The sequence below is a fragment of the Monodelphis domestica genome, chromosome 7 (genome assembly GCF_027887165.1).
Source record: "Monodelphis domestica isolate mMonDom1 chromosome 7, mMonDom1.pri, whole genome shotgun sequence".
Lineage (NCBI taxonomy): Eukaryota > Metazoa > Chordata > Mammalia > Didelphimorphia > Didelphidae > Monodelphis > Monodelphis domestica.
In genome coordinates this window covers 169,539,935-169,564,289 of record NC_077233.1, presented here as the reverse complement: position 1 = coordinate 169,564,289, position 24,355 = coordinate 169,539,935, and the positions used below count along the sequence as shown (strand labels likewise).

Sequence of the window (24,355 nt, the reverse complement as noted above, 5' to 3'; positions counted from 1 at the left end):
AAAGGATAAATCAATCCCTATTCTCCAGAACCTTACATTTTCATGGAGAAGTTCATAGGTAAACTCCCTGGGCAAAGATGGGAGGATGATGGGTACAGAAGGTGGATTCCCAAGGATTTTTGGAGGAGACTCTTAGGCTAGAGCATATCATGGAAGGGTTAGTAGAAAGCACGGAACCAAGAGGTGTGGCTAAACTGGCGGGGGAAGGGCTGAGGGGAGGAGCGGGGCTGAGTCGAGGTGGGGAAATGGGTGTGGAAGGGGCTGAGACTTGGAGGGGCTGGGAAACTATCGCCCCAATGTGGATATTTCTAAGATTTGAAGGAGCTGTCTTGCGGGATTCTTAGGTAGGAAAGGGCAAGCCAAGGCTTTAGGTGGGGCAGACCTTGAATGGAAACCACAGAGGTACTCATTTTTAAAGAAAGGAAGAGGCTGAAAGCGAGTGGTTGTGGACCCCTAGACCAGGGCCAAAGTTGGTTGCCTAGGTAACTATAGAGCGTTTGGCTTGTCCACTGAGTCTCTTAGGCCATTTCCGGTAAGGAAGGGGCGGGACTAAAGTTGCAGTGGGGAAATTTCGTTCCGTCACTTCCTACGCAGGTAGGCTTTTGTGCACTTGGATTGGGTTTCCTTTCCCAACCAGCCGGATGTCCCGCCTCCGGAGCTTTTCCTGGTTTTGGCCGAAGCGATGGCGGCTTTGACAGACGTGCAGCGGTTACAGGCTCGGCTAGAAGAGCTGGAACGCTGGGTGTATGGGACAGGCGAGGCGCGCGGCTCTCGGAAGGTGAGCAGGCTGAGACTCGATGCTCAGGCCAAATGCCCAGAATTCTCTTTTGCATGACTCTCTCGAGCCCGTCCTCTCAGGAGAATGACTCTACTGACCCCACCCCTTCTCCACTTTATGACACCCCCTCTCAGTAACTACTTGGTGACCACTCTCCCTATTGTGACCACCTCCCTCCAAGTGACTGCTTAGTGACCACCCTCCTCATCGTGACACCCTCCCAAGTGACTGCCTGATGCCCAACCCCCTCTCCAGTGACTTGCTTGATATCACTAATTATCCACTCTCTTCCCTGTGATTCCTTCTTGACAGGGACTTGTGTGACAACCCCTTTGATTTCTCACTGACCCCGTTGGTACCACTAGTGACTGCCCCTCATGACACTTTTCTATTACTATACTATATCTTCACTGCTTCCCTCAGTGACTCTGATTCCTCACTTTACACTGTATGATTTCTCCAGACTGCTAATCTCTATTCTTACCCTGTCTTTGACTTTTTATTGTAACTCCTTATAACTCACATTCCTCCATGATTCTTCAATGATTTCCTACTGTGTGGTCTTCAATGAATTTCCTCCAGTTATATCCCCTGGTTCTTCATTGTGACCTCAAATGACCTTCCTCTCTGTGACACCCCTACCCATAAACTCCAACTTAATGATTTTCAGATTTAATACCCCAACTCCACACTGATTTTCCAATTTCTGATCTACATCCTAGGTACTCTGAAATTTACTTCTCACTGATTCCCTACAGTGTAATCTTCATACAGTACACCTAACATCCAGTGACAGTCCCTCATTGTGTGATCCTGTGACCATTCTTCCCACTTAAGCTCCCCCACAATTCCTCACTGATTCTTCACTTTGTGAACCTCTAGTAACAGCCCCCATAATTTCACCACCAGTGATTCCTTTTTTTTTTAAAACCCTAACCTTCCGTCTTGGAATCAATACTGTGTGTTGGTTCCAAGGCAGAAGAGTGGTAAGGGCTAGGCAATGGGGGTTAAGTGACTTGTCCAGGGTCACATAGCTGGGAAGTGTCTGAGGTCAGATCTGAACCTAGGACCTCCCATCCTCAGAACCTAGGACCTCCCATCTCTAGGCCTGGATTTCAAACCACTGAGCTACCCAGCTGCCCCCACCAGTGATTCCTTCTGATTGATCTGTCTAGCTACTACTTCCCTCTGACCCTTTCCTAAAGATTCCCTTTTCTGAATGACCAACATGTGTATGACCTTCTCCTTGAATGGTACACACTAAATGTTTGTCATCATTTGGATTCTCCTCCAGTGGAGATTCTTCTCCAGTACTCCCTCCTGACACAGAATCTCTACTCCTGATCACATGATACCTCCCTGCCATTTCCTTCTGTGTGAGTCTTTTTTTTTTTAAACCTTTCCCTCCATTTTAGAATCAATACTCTATATTCACCTCTATGTTGGTTCCAAGGCAGAAGAGTGGTAAGGGCTAGGCAATAGGGGTTAAGTGACCTGCCCAGGGTCACACAGCTAGGCAGTGTCTGAGGCCAGATTTGAAGACCTGGCTCTTAATACCCTGAGCCACCCAGCTGCACCCCCCTCAGTAGAGTGAGTCTTAAAATTTTCTTTCTTCACTGTGTGAACCCCTGACAGATCATCCCAACATATTTCATCAATTCCTCCAAAGAGGTGGTTGCCTTGCTGTAATGTTCACTCATAATGTTCTCTCAGGCCATCAGTCCTTTTCTGGGCTCATTTTCTTTCTTGCACAGTCTTGACCCTGTATTTAATTAACCAATTCCATTTTAAGCTGTTTTTTTTACCTTTGGATCCTCAGTTTTCCCCATACTTTGTGTCCTCTCTGTTATCTCATTGAAGCAAGAGTCTGGATTAGATGACAAATTTGGACAGAACAGCAGAGCAGTATTTTCCATAGCCTGCTTGTTATATTCTTTATAGCCTCTTGAGTTCTTAGACATGTGAAATCATCTGGAACTGTTAAGAGGAAGGATTTTCTTTATATACAAACAAGAGTGCTCTATAAATAGGAGTGAAACACCAAAGTGAATGATGGACATTGATTCTATAATCTTTCTCCCTGGGAAATCAAAACAATGAGATTTTATTCCCAATCAATTTAGGCTGAATTAGGAACAGGACTACTCTATGACAAGATGATAACGGATAAAATAATCCCCTAGAATTATTTTGGGAAACAGTTTGTCATTTTCAGCCCAATCTTTTGTTTCTTCCACCTCTCCTCTGAGAAAAACCCTTACTTAAAAGCTGTACAAAAACCCATCAGAGGCCTTTGACCAAAGGAAATCTCAGATTTATCTGTTTTAGGGGAGTAACTCAAATTGTCCAGCTTAGATGAGAAACTGGGAATGAGGGGACAGAAAAATTCTAGATAAATATTTGGGTTTTGGTTTAAATCAATTATTATTCATTAAACACTCATCATGTACCAGATACTGTACTTGGCACTGGGAGTACAAAGATGAATTAGATACTTTCCCAGCTCTGGTGGAGCTTATAGTTGGATGGCACAGACAAATTAGATCTTAGGTTTATCTGTGATCTCTTGTCACTGTGATCAGAGATTTCACAGGTGTAGGTCTTTACCCCAGCTTACCTGTTTATTTTGTTCTTAATTCAAATCTTTTTGTAAATCTCCCTTGAAAGAGCCACTTATGTGCTAAAAGAGTCCCTCCTTCAGTTCTTTAATATCTTTGGGATTTCAGCATAGTCTAAGTTTCTGGTATCTCTTATTTTCAATATATGACCAGATCACCTTTTCCCAACATACAATGTGGCTTTCATAAAATATATGGTCAAAGTTACATTTTAAGTATTATAAAACAGAGGCCCAAAGAGGTAAACTGATTTGTGTAAACTCACACAAATAGTAAGTAGCAGCTTGGATTCATATGCAGATTCTCTGACTCATTTAGTGCTCTTTCCATTAAACATAACTGGGAAGGATATTGATATTTTATGGTGATCCAGGAAAATGTTCAATAAAAATTCAAAACTACAATAGAAAAAGTCAGAAGGCAGAATATGATTGTCAAACAAATTGTGTTGACCATGAGTGCTCTTTCCAGAATAGATGAGATATTCTTTGGCTGGGGTGTTTTAAACTGAGTTTTGAGGGGAAAAAAAAAGAGAATCAACATTTTTGGATAAGATGGAAAGAGGGATCAACATTTTTTTTTAATCTTTCCTTCTCATCTTAGAACTATGTACTGGTTCTAAGGCAGAAGAGCAGTAAGGACTAGGCAATGGGATTGTGACTTGCCCAGGCCACAGAGTTAGGAAGTATCTGAGACCATATTTGAACCCAGGACCTCTTGTCATGGTGCTCTATCTACTGAGCCACCTAGCTGTCCCGTGGGATCAACATTTTAATTAGATGGAACTTTATCTTCTATGTGTGAGATTCACCTCTTCCCTAGCTGAAACTTTTTGATTTGGGTGTTATCCCTTAAGCAGGTGCCATTGTTTTCCCCGAATTTGATGGCGGAAACTGCAGGGGATAGACTCTGGGTGTAATGCTACCCAAGCTGTATATGATTCTACATACTTTTCATGAATCAGATGTCATTAGCAGGCTTCCTGTTTATTCTGAGCTAGTGGGTAAGAAAAGGAATTGTCTACAACTATTCTGTTTTCATAACTTTCAGCTTCAACTTTCATCTCTTCTCTCCCATGCTCATTTATGAGACCCACAATCATTTAATTAAATTTCTAGGCAGAAGAATATGAACCGATAAACAGTTTTTATAAACTTAATGTGACTTCAGTTTGGTTTCAGTAAAAATTTCCAAAGAAATAAATTTCCATTCCCACATTATATTTTCTACCACTGCCTACAGCCTTTTCTTCTGGACAATTGTATTTTTTTTTTCAAAAATATTTTTTTATTGATTTATTATAATAATTACCTTGCCCCGCCTCACCCCACTCCCAAAGTTAAGATATGTCCCCAGGGTTCTCTAATACTCTCCCCCCCCCCCTTTTAAATTAATTAATTAAGAATATTTTTCTATGGTTACATGATTCATGTTTTTTCCCTTCCCCCTCCCTCCTGGAGCTGATGAGCAATTCCTCTTTGTTATACATGTTCCAGACAATCTATTTTCTGAGCATCAACTCTGAGCCCAGCACTAGGCTTATTTACATTGTAAGGGAGAGAAAGATTCTGCTTGGAGAGAGTAGCTCAACATAAGAGAAGCAATTAGAGAATAGTTACAAGACAGCATAAAAGACAGGAAACGAAATGGTTTAAAATGAATAGACAGACATGGAGAGATCTCCTTATATGTCTTTATAGGATAATTTGTGTACATGGTTGGATAATGAATATGTGTAATGGATTTTGAGGTGTGGTGGGGGGAGGGACAGATTGGTATTGTAAACAGGTAAAGCTTAGGGACTTGGTGATATCTTTGATATTTGCCAAGTCCTGGCTCTTATCAGTCAACTGCTTTGGTTATAACCTGCCCTTATTGCTCTCTCTCTCTTGCTCTTTTTCCCTAGGTAGCTGATGGCTTGGTTAAGGTACAGGTGGCTTTGGGGAACATTTCCAGTAAAAGAGAGAGGGTTAAAGTCCTGTATAAAAAGAGTAAGTTCTACCACTGGTACTTCAACTGCTAGAGTTTCTGGAGGTGTGGGAGAGTGACTCCTGCTTCTTTACAAGACTAGGGTGGGACATCACTTTTGGGTGGACTTGGCCTGTTTGGATGCTGTCCTGTGTTAGGGTAGGATTATGGATAAGGGAAACACAAGAGGAAAAAACATATAAAAATCTACTTTATTGTTTTGGAAGGGAAAGGAATAAGGACTTAGGGATTTACTTATTCTTATTTAAAAAACTAACTAACTATGCTAACTAAAATAAAACTTAATTAAGTTCCCAAATCTTACTCAGCAGGGGTCCAAAAAAAACAGTTAGAGCCAGGATCTGTTGTTGTTGTTAGATGTCCAAGGAAGTCCTGATGTCCAAGTGAGACTGAATGCTGCCAGCAGCTAGATACAGGAATCCTTCCTCAGTTCAACACAGGGAAAATCCTCTTCAGATCCCTCTTCAGACTTTCTTCTTGACTTCCTCAGGAAACCAGAAGAAAAATCCGTTGGGGCAAGATGGAGTCTTCCCAGATCCTCCCGCTCAGGCTCCCATGTGACCTTTCTGTCACATGCCACTGTCAATCATACCTAGGTTTGCACTTTTCAGTTCTTGCACAGTTTTGCAAATTGCAAACCTTTCCATCCTTTATCACAATTCCCCCCTATTGCACAAATCAAAAATCGTGTTGGAAACACGATACCTTATTCCTTTCCCTTCCAAAACAAGCGAAAATACTTACCAGTTACCTAAACTAAGAAATCTATCCAAAATAACAAACAACTTACACTCAACTATCTTACTCTAACTTATACTGACCTATTCTAAAGAATTGTAACAAGGGAAAAAGGAAAAGGAAAACAAAGTAAATAATGAACAAGTACAAAAGTCAAACAGAAGCCAAATCAGAGCAGCAAATAACATCAGATGAACATAACTTCCCTGCAAATATCAAACTTAAAATGCTCTTATCAGCTAAAACAGAACAATGTACTAGTATTGCAGTACATTAACATTAAACTCAGAGAAAAAATTTTGAAAATCACAATAAACACAATATTCCATAAGTTTTACAATGGAAAATTAAACCAAACAATAAACTCACTTATGCAAATACATGTAACAATGAGCTCTGTACATAATTTACATATAGAACATACATATAATATATACATATATGCTATACATATGCACATATATACACTTATGTACAGTTCATATTTACACAGTTTACATATCTACACACACTATAATACAATTAATTTACAATCCTATTATATACCCTATTTACATATTTATTTACAATTTTGTTTGATATGTGATGTCATATGTTGTTTGTGTTGTGTAAATGTATGATGCAGTGCAAGTCAGTATCTAATTTTCTTACCTTATCTTAATTTTATCTAACTTCAAAATACTTCTCCTAACTAAATTTCTATACCTAAACTAAGTCCAAGTATGTAACTACTACATTATGTTAGTAAATAACATATCTATAGCTAATCATAACACTGTTAGTACCCTAACTATACGCTATTTCACTCATTTAAGTAGTGATTCAATGTAACCTAACTATGTTTATGTCTTGTGTTTGTTTTATTATGTTGTTACTTTTGCTATGTCATGTTTTTTTGCTATTTAAATGTCAATGTTACTGTTATGTAAGAGTTATGATATGTAGCTGTGAACATGCAGTGGTTTCTCAGTCCAGCTGAAGGTAACTCATTAATTGGTTAGTCCTCTACTGGTAAGAGATAATCCAGATGAATTATGAATGACCAGAACTGTAGTGAGACCTCCTCAACTTGGTTCCATGGTGGAAAAGATGGAGGGAAAAAGGGAGAAAGCTGTATGGAAAGGGAAATACTTCATTATGGAAGAGGATGTTGAATTAGGATTCTTCAGGTAGAGTTGGAATAAGAGAAAGAAATTGGCTATAAACTGTGCTATTCAAGCCAATCTTTGGCCAGATTAATTAAATTTGTATCAAAAATGTGTGTTTTATACATTCATCCATTTTGTGGATTATTTTGTTTTCCATTTTTTAAATGATTAAAGAAAATATTATTGATGCTCTTTGTTTTTTGCATCATAATAGTTATCCTCAAGGTCTTTCTCCCCCACAGGAACTATCTTACAAAATACAAAAAGTATTTTATAAGACAAAAAAAGAAAAAAAGAGGGAAAAATCATAACTGATCAATACATTGAAAAAAGTCTAAAAATACAAGCAATATTAGAGGAAGCTAGATGGTTCGGTGCCAATTTCAGTTATCTATAAAATGGGGATAATAATAGCACTTACCTTTTAGGATTGTTGTGAAGATCAACTGATATAATATTTATGATGCATTTAGCAAGTTGCCAGGCACTTTGCCAGCACTATATACAGACAGTTCTCACTTCATGTGAGTGATTCATTCTGTAGACCTCAACTTTTTTTTTAGATTGTATAGGCTTAAATTTTATTTTATTTTTTATTTAAAATTTTTTTTTCATGGTTAAATGATTCATGTTTCCTCCCTCTCTTCATCTCTCTCCTCTCTTGGAGGTGACAAGCAATTCCACTGTATATATATGTGTATATATATATATATACATATATATATATATACATATATATATTATCATTTGAACCTCTTTCCATATTATTCATTTTTGTAAAAGAGCAATCCCTTAAAACCAAAATCCTTCTGTGTTTCTACTCCCACAGTTCTTTCCTAAATGTGGATAGAATTCTTTCTCATAAGTCCCTCAGAATTGTCCTGAATCATTGCATTGCTTTTAGTAGCAAAGTCAATCACATTTGATCGTCCCACTGTTATAGTCTCTTTGTATAATCTCCTGGTTCTGCTTATTTCATTGTTCGTGTAGGGTGTAGGCCTCAACTTAAAGCAATTTTTACATAATGTGAATTTGCCTGTGGACATAAGAAAGGGAGGGAGAAAGAAAGGGGGCAGTGTGATTCTGGAGAAAGGAGGCTGATCTATGGTTCAGGGATGTGTTGGGATCAGACACAACGAAGTGAGAGCAGGAGGAGGAATGTATGGGGGTCAGGGCCAGCCACATGGCAGCCTGGTTAGAAATGAGAGAAAGAACTGGCATAGCACAGACATGTTGGGGGGCTAGACATGGGCACAGACAGGAAAGGGTGGGTGACATGAAGGGATTGGGGATAGACACACAAACAAAGACAGGCATATCAGGGCTGGGCAGGTAGACAGAATCAGACTTAGAGGTCTCAAGCCAAGCCACTGATGGGGGTGGAGGGCATCTGTTATATTTTCACTTGGCGGGTTTTTAATTTTTTTAATTGAGGGGGGTGGGAGGACATGGAGCAAAGGGATGAGGGGCAGGAGCAAAGAGAGAGGGCACAATTATTTAACAGTTTTTTTTGAATTTGAAATTATTTCAGGATTCTTTAAAGTCAAATTTGCACAATTAAGTAAAGCAAGAGTTGTCTATCAATGCTTATCCCCTTACCCTCTCTCAATACATAACACCTGTGAACTTTCTATCTCCAAGAACCAATGGATTGGGGAGTTGCCATGAGGGATTCTCATTCTCTACATTTTGTATATTTTTTTTGGCACATGTTTTCTTATAGCATATTAATATTCTATTATATCCATGTACCACCATTTGTTTAGTCATTCCACAAGAAATAGGCAACAACTTCCCCCCAATTCTTAGCTAATTAAAAAGGCTTGATATAAACATTTTGATGAATATGGATATTTTCTTAAAGCTTCGTGGATAAGCCTAGTGATGGAGTGTCTGATTCAAAGGATATACAATATTTTAGTCACTTTATTTGCAAAATTTCAAATTGTTTTCCAAAATGATCACACCATGTCACAACTCCAATGGAAATGTATTAGTATTCCTATCATTATATGCAATATACACTAACCCCATCATCATTATGGCCATTTTTTTGGTTATCTTTGCCAATTTAGAGTGGGAGATAAAACTTCAGAATTATTTAGATCTTCATTTATCTTGCTTGGGATTTGGAGCATTCTTTAATGTGGTTTTGATTATTTTTTAGTTCTTTTGAGAAGTTTGTTCATATTCTTTGATCACTTTTTATTGGAGAATGGTTACTAATCATATACATATAAATATATTTATTCATAAATTGTTTATGTCTTGGATACTAAACCTGTATCAAAGAAATTTTATACAATGATTTCCCCCAATTGACCACTTTTTTATCCTAGTTACATTAATTTTGTCTGGACAAAAACATTTTTTTCATGTTTCATGTAGTCAAGTAACATTTTGTCTATTGTAATTCCCTCTATCTCTTATTTGGTAAATATTACTTCTAATTTTTAAAATAATATTATATTTAGCATTATAATCATGTGTCCATCTAGAATGCATTTTTGAATATGGTATGAGGTATTTATCTTAGCCTAAAATCTGCCATGTTGCTTTCCAGTTTTCCCAGCAGTTTTTTTTTAAAATATTATTTTATTTGGTCGTTTTCATACATTATTCACTGGAAACAAAGATCGTTTTCTCCCCCCCCCCCCCTTTCCCTCTCCCATAGCCAACGCATGATTCCACTGGTTATCACATGTGTTCTTGACTCGAACCCATTTCCCTGTTGTTGGAATTTGCATTATAGTGTTCATTTAGAGTCTCTCCTCAGTCTTATCTCCTCCAACCCTGTAGTCAAGCAGTTGCTTTTCAGCGGTGTTTTTACTCCCACAGTTTATCCTCTGCTTGTGGGTAGTATTTTTTTTTTAGATCCCTGCAGGTTGTTCAGGGAAATTGCATTGATACTAATGGAGAAGTCCATCACCTTCGATTGTACCACAATGTATCAGTCTCTGTGTATAATGTTTTCCTGGTTCTGCTCCTTTCGCTTTTCCCAGCAGTTTTTATCAAACAATGAGGTTTTTTCCTAAGCAGTTTATGGTTTTCACTTTATTAAACACTGAGTTATTGAGTTCCCTTGTTTTTGATTCTCCCCTGTCTGTTCCATTGATTTCTCTGGGTTGTCTTTTTTTTTTAAGCCAATACCAAATGGGTTTGATGGTTATAGCTGCCATTAGTTTCTTAGTAAGTTCCTTTTGAAAAACTCTAACTTTGTCTAGGTTGAATTAGAGGAAAGTGAATTTCTCTCCAGCTTAAAATTTAGATGGGGACCTTTTTGCCTGTAAAGCTCATTAAATCAGATCTAAAGGTCTGATAGTGGTAGGCAGTGAGCAATCAGACCAGTTCCAGAGGAGAGGTAGAACCTAAGGGGCTGGGACAAAGAAAGTGGGGATCTAGTTTAGGTAGGACTAGGAACAACTGTGGTTAAAATAGCATCTTCCTACCCAAACATCTCATTACCTAGCATCTGGTTGTAGGGGGAAGGGGTTTAATTCCTTTCACCATGATGAGAATTGTAGAATGGGTCACTGGCAGTTTCTTGGGGAACAGAAAGTAGCTAGACATAACTCTGATTCTAAACCCCAGGTGACTCATCAGGAGAAGCTGAATTAGACTTCATAATGAATTTATTTTGATTTTCTGCATCCCCCCACCCCACCCAGTGCATCATGATACAGCTGAGAACTAAAGCAGACCAATCATGGATGTACATTAGGAATTTGTTTACAGATTTACAGTATTTGGAAGACTTCACTGTCTCTGGAAAAGCAGATTTTATATTTTTGTGTCTTCAGGAATTGACTAGTCTCCTTTTTAAAAAATAAATTTATTGATATCTTTTGTTTTTACATTACCTACATTTATCCCTGTATCCCTCCTGTTTCCCATTGCCAGAGAGCTATCCCATATAAAAAGTGAAAAAAAATTTTTAAGAATGAGAATTGAAAAGATAATTAGCAAAATTAACACGTTGAAAACAGCTGAAAATATATGCAATGTTCCACATACAAAGTAATTAGAAGGAAGTATTTTCTCATCTCTTTTTTGGGACAATGATTGTTAAATGTTGTTTTTTATTGTTTTGTGGTGGTTTTTCTTTTCATTTACTTCATTATAGTCATTGCATATATTGTATTCTAAATCTATTCACTTTTACTCTGAATCATTTCTTATAAATCTTTCCATGCTTTTCAGTGTTCTTCATATTTGCTGTTTCATATAGCAAAGTAACATTCTGTTAGTTCATGTACCAGTTTGTTTAACCATTCCCCAATCAATGAGCATCTACTTTATCTCCAGTTCTTTGATACATTAAAAATTGCCATAAGTGTTTTGAAGTATGTAATAGTTAAAATTAAATTAGTAGTTACTTAGTAGCTTTAACAGCTTTATTACATCAAAGTAGTGATACTAAAAAGAGGGAAATGTAGGAAAGAGGAAGAGAGTTGCTTAGTTTACTACTCAATTTACAGCCATGTTGGATTGAAGCTCACCACCAACTTGGGTTCCTTCAGGTTCCAAGCTCCAGCTAGAAGAGAGCGAACATTCTCCTGGTCTCACCTTATAAGCAATTTTCACCCACTAGCTCTCCCATGTCATATCTCAGGAACCAACCATAGTTCCTTAGTTTGCCTGGCACCAGGTGGGGATGGGGTAGTGCCTGTGGGAACAATTTTGGGTCTCATTGTTTTCAACTTCCTTTCTCTGAGGGTTTGTCTATACTTGCACATCTTAGTGGTAAGTGACCTCCAGGTCATTGATTGATGATATCAAACAAAGTGACATAATAGGAAGAGAAATTCCTTTCCAACAAGTATATAAGAATTCTCTTTATCAGTGGCCTTTTTGGGATATATGTTTATTAGTGGTTATGGATCAGAAACTATGGACATTTTAGTTACTTCATTTACATAATTAAAATTGCCTTCCAAAATGATTTTACTAATTTATAGCTTCACCATAAATGTACTAGTGTGTCCAGCTTTATATAACTCTTATAATATTGACTGTTGTCATCATTGTCATCTTTTCTAGTTTACTGAATATGAAGTAATGTAACCATGAAAATGTGGTTTTCCAAGACTGTGAATTGCCAAAACTGTAAAGATAATTTTAGTGTTTTGACTTAAAATCTAAATAAGTGGTCGGCATGGGAAATTCCCAAATATGAAAATACCCAAGTCAGCTGGGTTTTATGGAAGTTTTAATTAATAAAAATGAAGGAATTAAGGGAAGGAGAGAGAGAGAGAGAGAAAGAGAGAGAGAATAGCCAAGCAGTAGAAAAGGGCCTAGGCCAAAATGGCCTAGGCCTGAGCCTAAGGGAGAGCAAGTCAGTCTTTATCACTCACCACAAGATTGTCTGCAAGCAAGCTCAAGTCCTTCGAACTCCGAACTCCAACTAATTCCAACTACAACTGACTCAAATTCAATAAGTCCCTTCCTTTTAAAGAAATTTTCTCTTATGTCACCTCCCCTAAATTTTCACGTCTATCACAGTAGACGCTTTTCCCCAGGACTGCCCATTCTTAGTTCTCATCTTCTTTTGTTCTCACTTTCTCTGTTTAGATTAAATCCTCTGAGTATTTCACATCTCTTTTGTTAAGCTTGCCTTTTGTAAGTTGCTTGACCTTTTAGGTACTAATTTAACCTTTATAGGTACTTAGCACCCTTTTGTATTAGATCTAAAAATAGACCTAGCTTAAGGTTCTAGCTTTACTATAAGTATGAGTTAGGGACTTTTCATTGTTCAATCAGGAGTTTGCAACTTTATCTTTCCCTAAGGCACTGTCTGAGTAGGGTGGAGTAATTTTAAAAGTTCTCAATACATTCCTGATCAAGTACCTCCATTGTTAAAAATGGGGAATAACTAGACAAAATCTTCTAAGGTACAGTCTGAGTAGTTTTAAGATTCACAGTAAAATATCAGGTTTATTTTTATTTGCATTTTTCTTATTAGTGATTGGAGCATTCTTTCATATAGTTAATAGTTTGCACTTCTTTTGAGAACGATATATTCATATCCTTTGACCATTTGAGTTTGATGCATGTATTTTTATAACAAACTCTTTGTATATATGCAAATCTGTAGGTATATTCAACCTTCCTTCATCCAGTTCAGATAAAAGAGAGAGCTAATTTGATACCTACTTTCCCCCATATTTTCTTCCATGTTGTATATTGTTCTGTAACAGTGAGAATATAGAAAGTTCCATTCCCTTTATTCTTTCTGTACTATTACATTCCTTTTATCTTCTCTTTTCTTCTCTTAAAACTTGAGAACAGAATATTCTTCTCCTAGGACATGTTTTTTTGTGAACAGTTTTCAACTGCTCATTGGCCTTTGAAGACATTAAATTATTAAATTTCCAAAGGGACACATCCCCCCACCCCCCATTAGAATGTTAGATCTGCAGCATTATACAATTCCTTGAACTTGACCAAATATATTTACTTTTATGGATTTCTCATGAGCCTTGAGTTTGCACTTCAAAGTTCCTACCCACCTCTCCTTGTCTTTTCATCAAAAAATTTGGAAAGTCTTCTATTTCATTATTTCCCCCCCTTATGGGATTATTCTCTACAGAGTATAGTATTCTTATTTATAATCTAACCCTTTTGCCTTTTGGAATATTGTATTCCAAGATATCTTGTTTATAATAAAAGCTATCAGAGCTTCAATTATTCTGGCCGTTGTTCCTTGATGTTGGAACAATTTAAAATTTTTTTTCTGGATACTTGCATTATTGTTTTACATGGAAACTTTGAATTTTAGCTATAAACTACCTGGAACTTTTTATTTTGAGGTTTCTTTCATGAGCTCATCAATGGATTCTTTCAATCTTTACTTTGCCCTCTTATTCTAGTAGATAATCCAGTAGATATTGACAGTTTTGATTTATCATTTCTTGAAATATTATGCCTAGGGTTTATAATGTTTTTAATCTTTTTTTTTCCTTTTCGGTAAATCCAATATTTTTTTTTTTACCCTTACCTTCTGTTTTAGAATGGATAAATATCAGATTCAAGGCAGAAGAACAGAAAAGGGCTAGGCAGTTGATGTTAAATGACTTGTCCAGTATTGTATCATACATACATCTAGGAAGTTTCTGAGACCAGATTTGAATCTAGGACGTTCAATCCCTAGGCCTGGCTCAATCCACTGAGACACCTAGCTGCCCTTCAGTGATTCTTAAGTTATCTCTCCATAACCTATTTTCCAAATCAGTTTTTAAAAAATATCTTACATTTTCTTTATTTTTTTCAACTTTTTGATTTTGTTCTAATATTTATTACTATTTAGAGAGTAATTGATTTCTATTTAGTCTATTTTCCTGAGTGTCCATTTCTCATATAATGTTTACCACTTTCTATTCTAAACTATTTATTCTCATTCTGTTCCTTTCACCAGAGCTTTTATTTAATTTAAACTGGTGTTTAGGTGTTCATATAGCCCATTTTCCCTCTGAACTGATATTTTTTCAGTGTTAGAGTGGTCTGGGTCACCTGGGTTCCTGCACTGACCTCCACCTCCTGGAGTTAAACCTCTCTGGATCTTTGCGGCTCAGAATACTGGATCTTCAGGGCCCTCCTGGGGCTTTGTGGAAGAGCCCTCTACTCTCAGTCTCTAGACACAGAACTTTCAGACTATATGTATGTTACCCATCTCTGCTCACTTTGAAAGACTACATGTAGTCATGTCTGCTTGTATTGGTACTGGCTTTTCTGGTGGTTCCCTTCTTTCCTGTTGCACACAGACTTCTGGCTGATGTTTTTGTGAGTTTTGGGTTGGACAAAATTGCTTACTATAGTTTCTCTTTGGACCTATTGACCATTATTCAATCTGGTGAGGTTTTTAGGATTTTGCTGAAATAGATTCATCAGAGCTGGGCCCTCTGCTGTTATTTAAGTCAGTGTGCTTTGCCAGAAGTCTCCCCATTTTTCTTTTTCCATGATCCTTTGACACTTGCTCCAGGGCCCAAGTTGGAGTTACCTTGCTAAGCTGAGAGAGGAAACCTGTAGATTAGTCTGGAGATGACCTTTTTTTTTTTTCTGAGAGAAGTAAGTTACTTTAAAAAAAATCCTTCTCTTTGAATTGATACTAAATATATATATATATATATATATGTATGTATATATATATTAAAAATACTAAGAAAGCATAGGAATAAATGGAACTTTCCTTTAAAAAAAGAAAAATGGATTTTTCACAAGCTCTGTATGAATACCTAGAAGAAATAAGATCTGGAGGAAGAAATTAGAAGGCTAAATAGCTTAGAAGAGAGAGTGCTAAACATTATCCAAGAAATGAACTACTGAAAACTACTAAGAAATCAATGACTATGAGACAGAAAGAGCCATTAAAACAAAATTTTAAAAAATTGAAAAAATAGAAGACAATGTGTGATATCTATTATCATATCAAGGGGCCTGGTCCAAAGTATGTCATAGCCAACATCCAGTTCTCCTTCATCCCTAATGATAACAGCATCCAGAAAGAAAAAGTTCAAATAACTAGGCACCAGTCAGAATCACAGAAGATATGGCAACTTATACTATAAGTAGGAGATCTTGGAATACAGTATTCCAAAAGGCATAAGAGCTAAGCTTAAAATCTAAACTAATTTATCTTGCAAAGCTAAGGAAAATCCTGCAGAGAAAAAAATATACATTTAATGGAATAAAGGGCTTTTAGACTTAGGTAATGAAAAGACCAGAGCTGAATTGTAACTTTGAAATACAGACACAAGAGTCCAGAGAAAACTAGAAAGGTAAATAAATATATTTGATCAAATTCAAGCAGCTATATAATGATGGAGGGCAAAAAAAATTTTTTTTTTAAATTAAGACTCTTAGAATCAATACTATGTATTGGTCCTAAGGCAGAAGAGTGATAAGGGGTAGGCAATGGGGGTTAAGTGATTTGCCTAGGATCACACTAGGAAGTGTCTGAGAGCAGATTTGAATCCATAACTTCCCATCTCTGGGCCTGGCTCTCATTCTGCTGAGCCACCCAGCTGAAGAGCAAACTTTCTAATAAGAAATAAGTGTCTCTTCAGTACCTTAAGGTCTTCAAAGGATATTTAGGAAATAAATAAGAAATTGTGGATTATTTCTTTTCTGAGGGCTAAAAGAGAAGGTACAAGAAATATATTAGTATACAAAGAACTTGTCCTAGTATTCTTGTCCTTTCTCATAATTGGTGTGTGTGAGAAGAGTATACATTAATGTGGAGGGAAAAGTCATGGCAGAGAGCATCAGATGAACCTTACTCATATCCAAACTGTATAGAAGAGAGTTAAATACCCAACTTGTGTAGAAATACCTCAAATTCAATAGGGAAAGAAGACAGGATATATATATTAGTGAGGGATGGTGACTAAGAAAGGAAGATGATATAGAACAACCTTCCTGATTTTGAAGAGAAAAGTAAAAACAGGGTGAACTAGAAAAGTAATGAAGTATACTCTAAGGAGGTGCCTTGTATTGCCTTTTAGACAGTTGGACAATGATTAAACAAATGGTGGTATGTGAATATAATGGGATATTATTATTAATAAGAAATTAAAGAGACAATTTTAGTATGAATTGATGCAGAATGAAATAGGCAGAACCAGGAGAACATTTTATACAGGAACACTAAAGAAAATTAAAAATTTCAGGGGGCAGCTGGGTAATACATAATATTGATTCTAAGGCAGAAGGTAAGGGTTTAAAAAAAAGTTAAAAACCATGTCTTCAGACCTATGATGAAGCATGTTATGTACCTAACTAAGAGATGGTAGACATAAGGTACAGAGACATGCATTTTTTGAAATATGATCACTATGGATTCTTTTTATTTGATCACTCTTATTTGTAACAAGTTGGTTTTTTTTTTACTTAGTTTTAATTGTGTTGAAGAAGGGAGGTGGTTAGTAATAGTGATGCTGAAAAAAGGCTATTGTAAGTTTTTTTTTTTAATCTGCACAAAAGAACAGAATAAAGTTCAGAAGGAAGCATAGACAAGCAGGTCAATTTTGAAAGTAACATGTAGAGTTCATTATGTACTTTTTCTTTAAAAACAAGTATTATGAAATAGAGGTTAACAGTTTCATGTGATAATCCTCTTTTATGTCTTAATATGTATATGGAAATTATCTTTTTTACTTTTTGAGCTCAGTATACATTTTTAAAATTCAGTGAATTTGTGGCTAGACTTTAGATAATAAGTTTGAGTTAAAAGGCTATGCTTTTTAAAATCTTTCATGTGTGTTTTTTGGGAGGATTTTGCTTTTAAATTGAGCTTATTAATAAATAATTCCAGCAACATTTATTAAACACTCCATAGCCATCACCTTTGTCTTAGTTGAAACAAAGATGAAAAGGGATTTCTCGCTCACTTTGGTCATTATAACCAGAGAAAGTAAGAGTCTCAATGGTTTTGATATGTAGTGATGGCAATGTCTATGTCATTCACTGAGCCCCTGCATCTGGGACTGGGAACCAGAAGTTGGAAACTAGAAATAACATAAAAGTTTCTGTGTTTGGGATCTTAGTGATCTTAGACCAAGGCAGTGACCAGCTCAAATGTCTCCTCTCTCCACAAGTTAAATTGCTGCCCCCTCTTCCCAAGTGACAAGGAACTAATTTAACATTTCCTGAGTTGTTGACCTTTTCTCTGTTCTCTTTCTTTCTTTTGATAATTTAGTTGAAGACCTGATAAAATACCTGGATCCTGAGTACATTGATCGAATCACTGTTCCTAATGCTGCCAAATTGCAATTCATCTTAGCAGGTAAACAAGTAGTGAGTTTTCCCCACCAGATATCACAGTGAATCTTATAACCATTTAATTGCTGGGCCACAGACCACTTTAGCATTGGAATTGTTCCTCTTTTTTGAAGAGGATGACTCAGCTGAATTTTCATTTTCTCAGCTAGCACTGAGAGTCCCAGCACAATCTAGACCATCAGCCATTACTTAGTGATTTGGAATTCCCAGTGTGTCCTTGGGGTGAGGAGGGACTACAAGTTCTCAGGGGCAGAGAGGGTAGTCTAGTCTATGAATTCTTAATCTTGTAGCAGTCATTGTGACTAACAGGGCCAAATTCAGAGTCACATGAGAAGATAAATCTATTGAAGTCCTGGTATGGGTACTTAGGTGAGGAAATAAAGTTTAAGAGGCAGGGTTAGAGTGAAATTGGATTTGGAGGTGGAGTGATTTGGGAGAATTGTTGCAAAAATTGCCATGGCTCTTATTTATCTTACAGGTGAAAAGGAATGGGGGATAGGGGACTTGATGATCAAAGTAAATCAATTAAGTTTTTTTTTAACACATACTTGTGCTGATGCTTTGTGTTGATGATTATGGGAGATGTGATAGAAAGAGAGGATGTGGTCCTTAAATTTTCAAGAAATTATAATTGGGAAGATAAAATATACATAAAAGGAGGTCAGAAAAGGGAGGAGGGGACAACTGGGTAGCTCAGTGGATTGAGAGCCAGGCCTAGAGATGGGAGATCCTAGGTTCAAATCTGGCCTCAGACACTTCCCAGCTGTGTGACTCTGGGCAAGTCACTTAACCCCCATTGCCTAGCCCTTACCACTCTTCTGCCTTGGAGCCAATACACAGTATTGATTCCAAGATAGAAGGAAAGGTTTTAAAAAAAAGAGAGAAAAGAAAAGGGAGAAGGCCACTGTGGCTCAAAAACCTTTAGAGGGGTTCCATAGTCTACTTATCCTAGAGTTCTGGGACCGCTGTGATGTGGTCACACCCTGCCATTCTGGAATGTTCTTGGTCCTCTTCACCTATTTAAATTCTACTCATCCTCTTCAGGGCACAGCTCAAAGCTTCTTTTTCCATGAAGTCTTTCCTGACTGCACATTTAGCACTTGGCACATATTCTCTTTTACTGTTCAACAGATTGCATGTGTCTTTGTGTCCCAAAATAGACCTGATATGGTGCATAAAATGGTGGACCTGGAGTCAGGAAGACCTGAGTTCAGATACAACTTCAGATATTTATTAGCCCTGTACCTCTGGGCAAGTCACCTCTGGGCAAGTCATTTAACCTCTGCTTGCCTTAGTTTCCTTATCTGTAAAATAGGGATAACAGTAGCGCCTAACTCCCAGGATTGTTGTGAGAATCAAATGAGATGATAATTATAAAGTACTTTGCAAGCCTTAAAGGATCAAATAAATGCTAGTTACTATTATACAGCTTTCTATCATGTCAATGCCTTGCAGATAGTAGTATTTAATAAATCTTTGTTGATTGATTGGATGGATGGAGAAGGTAGTTCTGAGTTGGATCTTACAGGATGGGTAAGATTTGGATTGGTAGGCAGAGATAAGAGGGTATTTTCCATTTAGAGGATAATAAGGGAAACAATATGAACAAAAGCTCAAGAGGCCTTGGGTGGCAAATTGGGGATCATGAGAATCTGTGTAACACTAGGGGCAAGGTAGAAATTAGAGTAGTTGTTCTTAATCTTTTTTGCATGTCAAGAACTATTTTGGACACACACACACACACACACACACACACACACAGAGATTATGGGTACAGGCAGAGGACTGTACTTCACTGTCTGCTTCTTTTCCTCTCAGAGGAACAGTTTATTCTCTCCCAAGTGGCGCTCCTGGAACAGGTAGAGGCTCTGGCTCCCCTGCTGGATAGCTCTCACATCAAAGGTAACTCTTAAGACTTCATTCCCTGGGAAAATTGCCTGCAACTGCTGCTCATGTCCTTAGGATAGCTTCAGAAAGTCCTACTGACTAGTTCTTGCATTCTGTCAAGGTTGGGAGTGGTGGTCGGGTGGCATAGATAGGGGAAGAGCTCTAGATCTGACTCAACTTCTAAAACCAACAGTCCCACTAGAGTCCCTGCCACTGCCTTGATCAGTACCGAGGTACACCTAGCATATGCCCTCCTGGTGTGGAGCTGTCCTTGAGAATCTGGAGGTGCTTGTGAGTTTGTCTCCAGAGGTTCTAGGATGAGAGGCTCATATGGAGCCACAGTTCCCTTTACTGCCTTTTTTTCCCCTGAGCCACTTAGATTAATCCATATCCCTTTCTTTGGATGTCAATTTCCCCACCTGTAAAAAGAAGATCAGAATTCCTGAAAGCTAGCTCTGGAGGCTATTGTCCAACTTCACTGTTGTCTATACCTCATTCTTTTTTTTTTTTAACCCTTACCTTCCGTCTTGGAGTCGATACTGTGTATTGGCTCCAAGGCAGAAGAGTGGTAAGGGCTAGGCAATGGGGGTTAAGTGACTTGCCCAGGGTCACACAGCTGGGAAGTGTCTGAGGCCAGATTTGAACCTAGGACCTCTTGTCTCTAGGCCTGGCTCTCAATCTCCTGAGCTACCCAGCTGCTCCCTATACCCCATTCTCAATGAGGAAAATAGATGCCATAATCTCCCCTTTTACTCACTGTAGGTCTTAGCATTCATTGTGGAGAAATCTTTTCAGTTACATAATTCAACTTCTCTTGTCTGGTGAAAAGAGGGCAGAATCTGGCTGGAGGAGGAGGGGTAGTTTATATGTATAGTTATAAAGATGTCTTCTATTATCCTTAGCAATAAATGCCAACTGGCTCTGCAGTGGTATTGCTGCCTGTCATCTAAAAGATATGGAAAGCTTGAGTTTATCTCAGGAGGGATTGAGTCTTCCTACTTTCCATTCTAGTCTTTACTGCTTGATTTTGGTGGGGCCAAGGCTCCAGGGATGAGGTGTCTATCAGAAGGCTCCTCCCTGCCTTAGATGCTACAGAATTCCTTCTGCATACTGACTGAGAGCCGCCTCTGCTTCTGCAGAGCTGGGTGGAGGGGGCAGGTGCAAGTGACAGACCAAGGCTTTAATTGAATCCAGATATCCATCTTGCCCTTCTTGAGGAGTTTTCTCTACATCTCCTCTGTGCTGGCTACTGGAAGACCTTGTCTCGCTGCCTTAAGCTGCTGCCAATGCTTAGAGTGATGAATTTCTGGGAGGTTTGCTTAGGGACTTAGTGCATATTAGTGGCCCAGTCCTGGGCTCAGGAAGTGAGCTGTTTGTCCCCTGGGCAGACTGGACCCCGCTAGGGAAGGAAAGAAAGGGATAGATCATAGTGACATGCCAACATCTCTACAAAGCTCTTTGCCCTTGCTCTGTACCCAGGCCCCAGGAGTAACCAGCCTTTGGGAAGTATAGGGAAGCCAGTGTGAGACTCCTGAAGCTTTGCTCTCCTCCTTTATTCTTTCCTTCTGCACTCCAGGAAGCTGTAATTCCATGATTAGTTCCAGACCTAACCTCCTTTTTCAGCCCAGCCCTTCCAAAGGTGAAAGGGACACAGAAGGTGGCCAGACAGCTTGCTTTCTCTGGGAACCTTCAGCACTAGCTCCTCTGCCCCACTAGCCCCCCTGCCCCACACTCCCACGGAGCCCTTCCTCCATCCACAGTTGCCAGGCAATCGATAGAGACTATCGTTTGTTTAGTTTGGAGACTCAATACTTTAATCCCAGCCGAAGACCTAATAGACTATTGAGTATTCCCCAGAGGATTTGGAAAAAAAAAAAACCTAACAACAACAAACCATCAAATAACAAGCTTGCACTTGTGTGATTTTCAGCTGTTCCCAAGCATGCTACCAGGCTGCAGGCTCTATCCCAGATCCACATCCAGCAGCAGGTAGGGTATGGTGTCTGGGGCTTGGTGATAGGATGGCTGGGAGGTGGAAGGGAAGAGGCAGTCCCCCTCTCCTCTATATTTATGCAAACCAAAGATAAATCAGGAATATGTGTTTGTCCTTCAGTCCATCTTGGTTTGGCCTCTCTCCCTTTTCCCCAGAGATCCAGGGAGAAATTGTCTTAAAGAATTTTTCACAATTTAGGAGGCATGCTTAGAGTGGTCAAAATCACAATGAGTTAGTAACAGGAATGAAACCAGAACCCCAGTCTCTGGACTCAGTCTACCCTTCCTCCCAGTGACTTGGTGGGGTGGAGGTAGGGAGTAGGAATGAAGGTTAAAAGAATTGTTTAACTCTGTAACCCTCTGAGCATTACTAAGTGGGAGCCCCTGGCATATTCAACCTGTCCTCCCCGATACAGTTACGGCCAAAGTAACTAAAGGCTCCAAGGAATCCCCTCTAACCTATCTCCCTCATCAGCCTGTCAGGACCTTATGTTCGGTATTAGTGATTAATCATCCTCTTGGGTTAAGTATTAGCATAGGCTTTCTAGCCCCTTCCAAAAAACATCCTCCCCACCTCCCCCACTGAGGAGCACATTCTGTTCCCAGCCTCTTGGGCTGAGCAGCAGCACCACAGTGGCATGCGGGAGGAAGCCAAGGGAGCTTGAGCCACCGAAGTTTCTATTATGGAACTCTAGCTGCCTGTCACTCGATAGCTTCCAGCTACATTCTCTCATTTCAGGATCAGTGTGAGGAAGTCACCGAAGCGACTAAGGCACTCCTGGAAGAGTACAACAAGATGGTATCCTTTCACCTTTGTGGGGTTTCCCTGCTGCTCAGTCTGGTGAAGCCTGGTCCCTTGTCTCCTTGTTCTCCCTTCACTAGATCCTGTCCCTGTACCTCCTGCCCCCATCCTGTATCTCCTTGGAAGTGGCTGAGCTCAGTGCCCCTCCTTGGCTTTTCTTGAATGTTGCAAGTCTTTATACTTTGGGATGGTCAGGGAGTTTCAGAGGAGTTGAGAACATAAAAATTAAGCTTTGAACGGTGGGTGGCATTTCAACAGACAGAAATTGGGAAGGACATTCCAGTTTTAGGGATTTTAGTCAATAAAAGTGCCAAACAGGAAAGATGAGGGTATGTTCAGAGAACAGTGAGTAGTCTAGCCTCATTGGAGTGGAGGTCCCTTTTGGAGATAGTGGTAGATGTGGTTGGAAAGATTGGTTAGGGTCAGAACACAGTGGACAAGCCAAATTGGCTGAACTTGATCCTGCAGACAGTGAGGAATCCCTGGAGCTTCTAGAGTAGGGGACTGACTTGGTAAAGGCAACATTTTCAGAAGGTTAATCTGAATAGCTCTGAGCCCCTTCCCAGGCTTATGCCTCCTTTTTTCTTTTTAAACTCTTGCCTTCTGTCTTAGAATCAATACTGTATATTGGTTCCAAGGCATAAGAGTGGTAAGGGCTAGGCAGTGGGGATTAAGTGATTTGCCCAGGGTCACACAGCTAGGTGGCTCAGCCTGTGAGAGCCAGGCATGGAGGTGGGAGGTCCTGGGTTCAAATTTTACCTGATACTCTGTGTGACCCTGCACAAGTTGCTTGACCCCAACTGCCTAGCTTTTACCACTCTTTTGCCTTGGAATCGATACTTAGTATCAATTCTAAGATAGAAGATAATGGTTTAAAAAACAAACAAAAAAATTTCCTGCAAATAGATATGTAAAATGTTCATTGACTATAGCCTGCTTGGGCACCATGGTTATTCTTATCCTTGACCCCTCTTCCAAGACAATTCTCCTCTCCAAGCAATTTGTCCAGTGGGATGAGCTTCTGTCCCATCTGGAGGCGGCAAAACAAGTAAAACCTGCAATGGAGTGAGGGAAGGAATTTGTAGGTTAACTCCCCTCCTAGAACATGTTCACCCCTCAGGGTCCCTCATTCCCTGTATTCCCTGATGTCTGAGTCACCACTCCAGGTGGGTGTGAGCTGCCTGTGCCCCCCAGATTGATATCTTCCCCTTGTACTTGGGATGGGGATTGGCCATGTATTTATTAGAGTTTGGGGGAAGGGGTTTGAGGAAATACTGTTCTCTAGGCAGCCCCAATTTGAAGATGGGGGAAAAGGGAAAAGTCAGGGTGACTTGTAGAGATGCAGGCCTTGGCCCTGGGATCCTTTTTATTCCTGGCTATATCACGATCCTTCTGTTAACTCCCCACTCCGTCATAACCAATACCACACAAGGAAAATGGAACTCTGTTGTCCTTATTACTGTAATAATAAAGAAATGACACATTAAAAAAAACTGTGAATGACTATAATGTTGGTGGGGGGCAGAGATAGAAATAGGATTGAAGAGGTATAGAGTTTGTGCTCAGGTCTACCAATTCAGAGCTATCTCTCGAAATGCTTCAACAATCAACTACAATTATTTATTAA

General features: G+C 38.9%; 1 protein-coding gene across 3 annotated transcripts; it reads left to right on the top strand.

The window, feature by feature from the left end:
* The first annotated feature begins 205 nt into the window (after positions 1 to 205).
* DCTN3 (dynactin subunit 3) lies at positions 206 to 24,221 on the top strand. Of its 3 annotated transcripts, XM_056806002.1 has the most exons (8): positions 206 to 344; positions 595 to 778; positions 5,303 to 5,387; positions 17,965 to 18,051; positions 19,866 to 19,949; positions 21,865 to 21,923; positions 22,666 to 22,725; positions 23,708 to 24,221. In XM_056806002.1, exons 2-8 carry the CDS (start codon positions 683 to 685, stop codon positions 23,795 to 23,797), a joined length of 561 nt encoding a protein of 186 aa, XP_056661980.1. In that variant the 5' UTR covers positions 206 to 344; positions 595 to 682; the 3' UTR covers positions 23,798 to 24,221. The 3 variants fall into 3 exon arrangements, with proteins under 3 accessions (XP_056661980.1, XP_001378765.1, XP_007498916.1); XM_001378728.4 differs by having other exon boundaries at positions 217 to 778; XM_007498854.3 differs by lacking the exons at positions 206 to 344; positions 19,866 to 19,949 and having other exon boundaries at positions 514 to 778.
* The last annotated feature ends 134 nt before the right edge of the window (positions 24,222 to 24,355 follow it).

Coding starts and splice junctions, on each gene's coding strand:
- DCTN3 (XM_056806002.1), top strand. CDS start 683: ATGGCGGCTTTGACAGACGTGCAGCGGTTACAGGCTCGGCTAGAAGAG. Junction 19,950..21,864: donor GGATAGCTCTCACATCAAAG/GTAACTCTTAAG, acceptor TGTGATTTTCAG/CTGTTCCCAAGCATGCTACC. Junction 22,726..23,707: donor TGGAAGAGTACAACAAGATG/GTATCCTTTCAC, acceptor CCCTCTTCCAAG/ACAATTCTCCTCTCCAAGCA.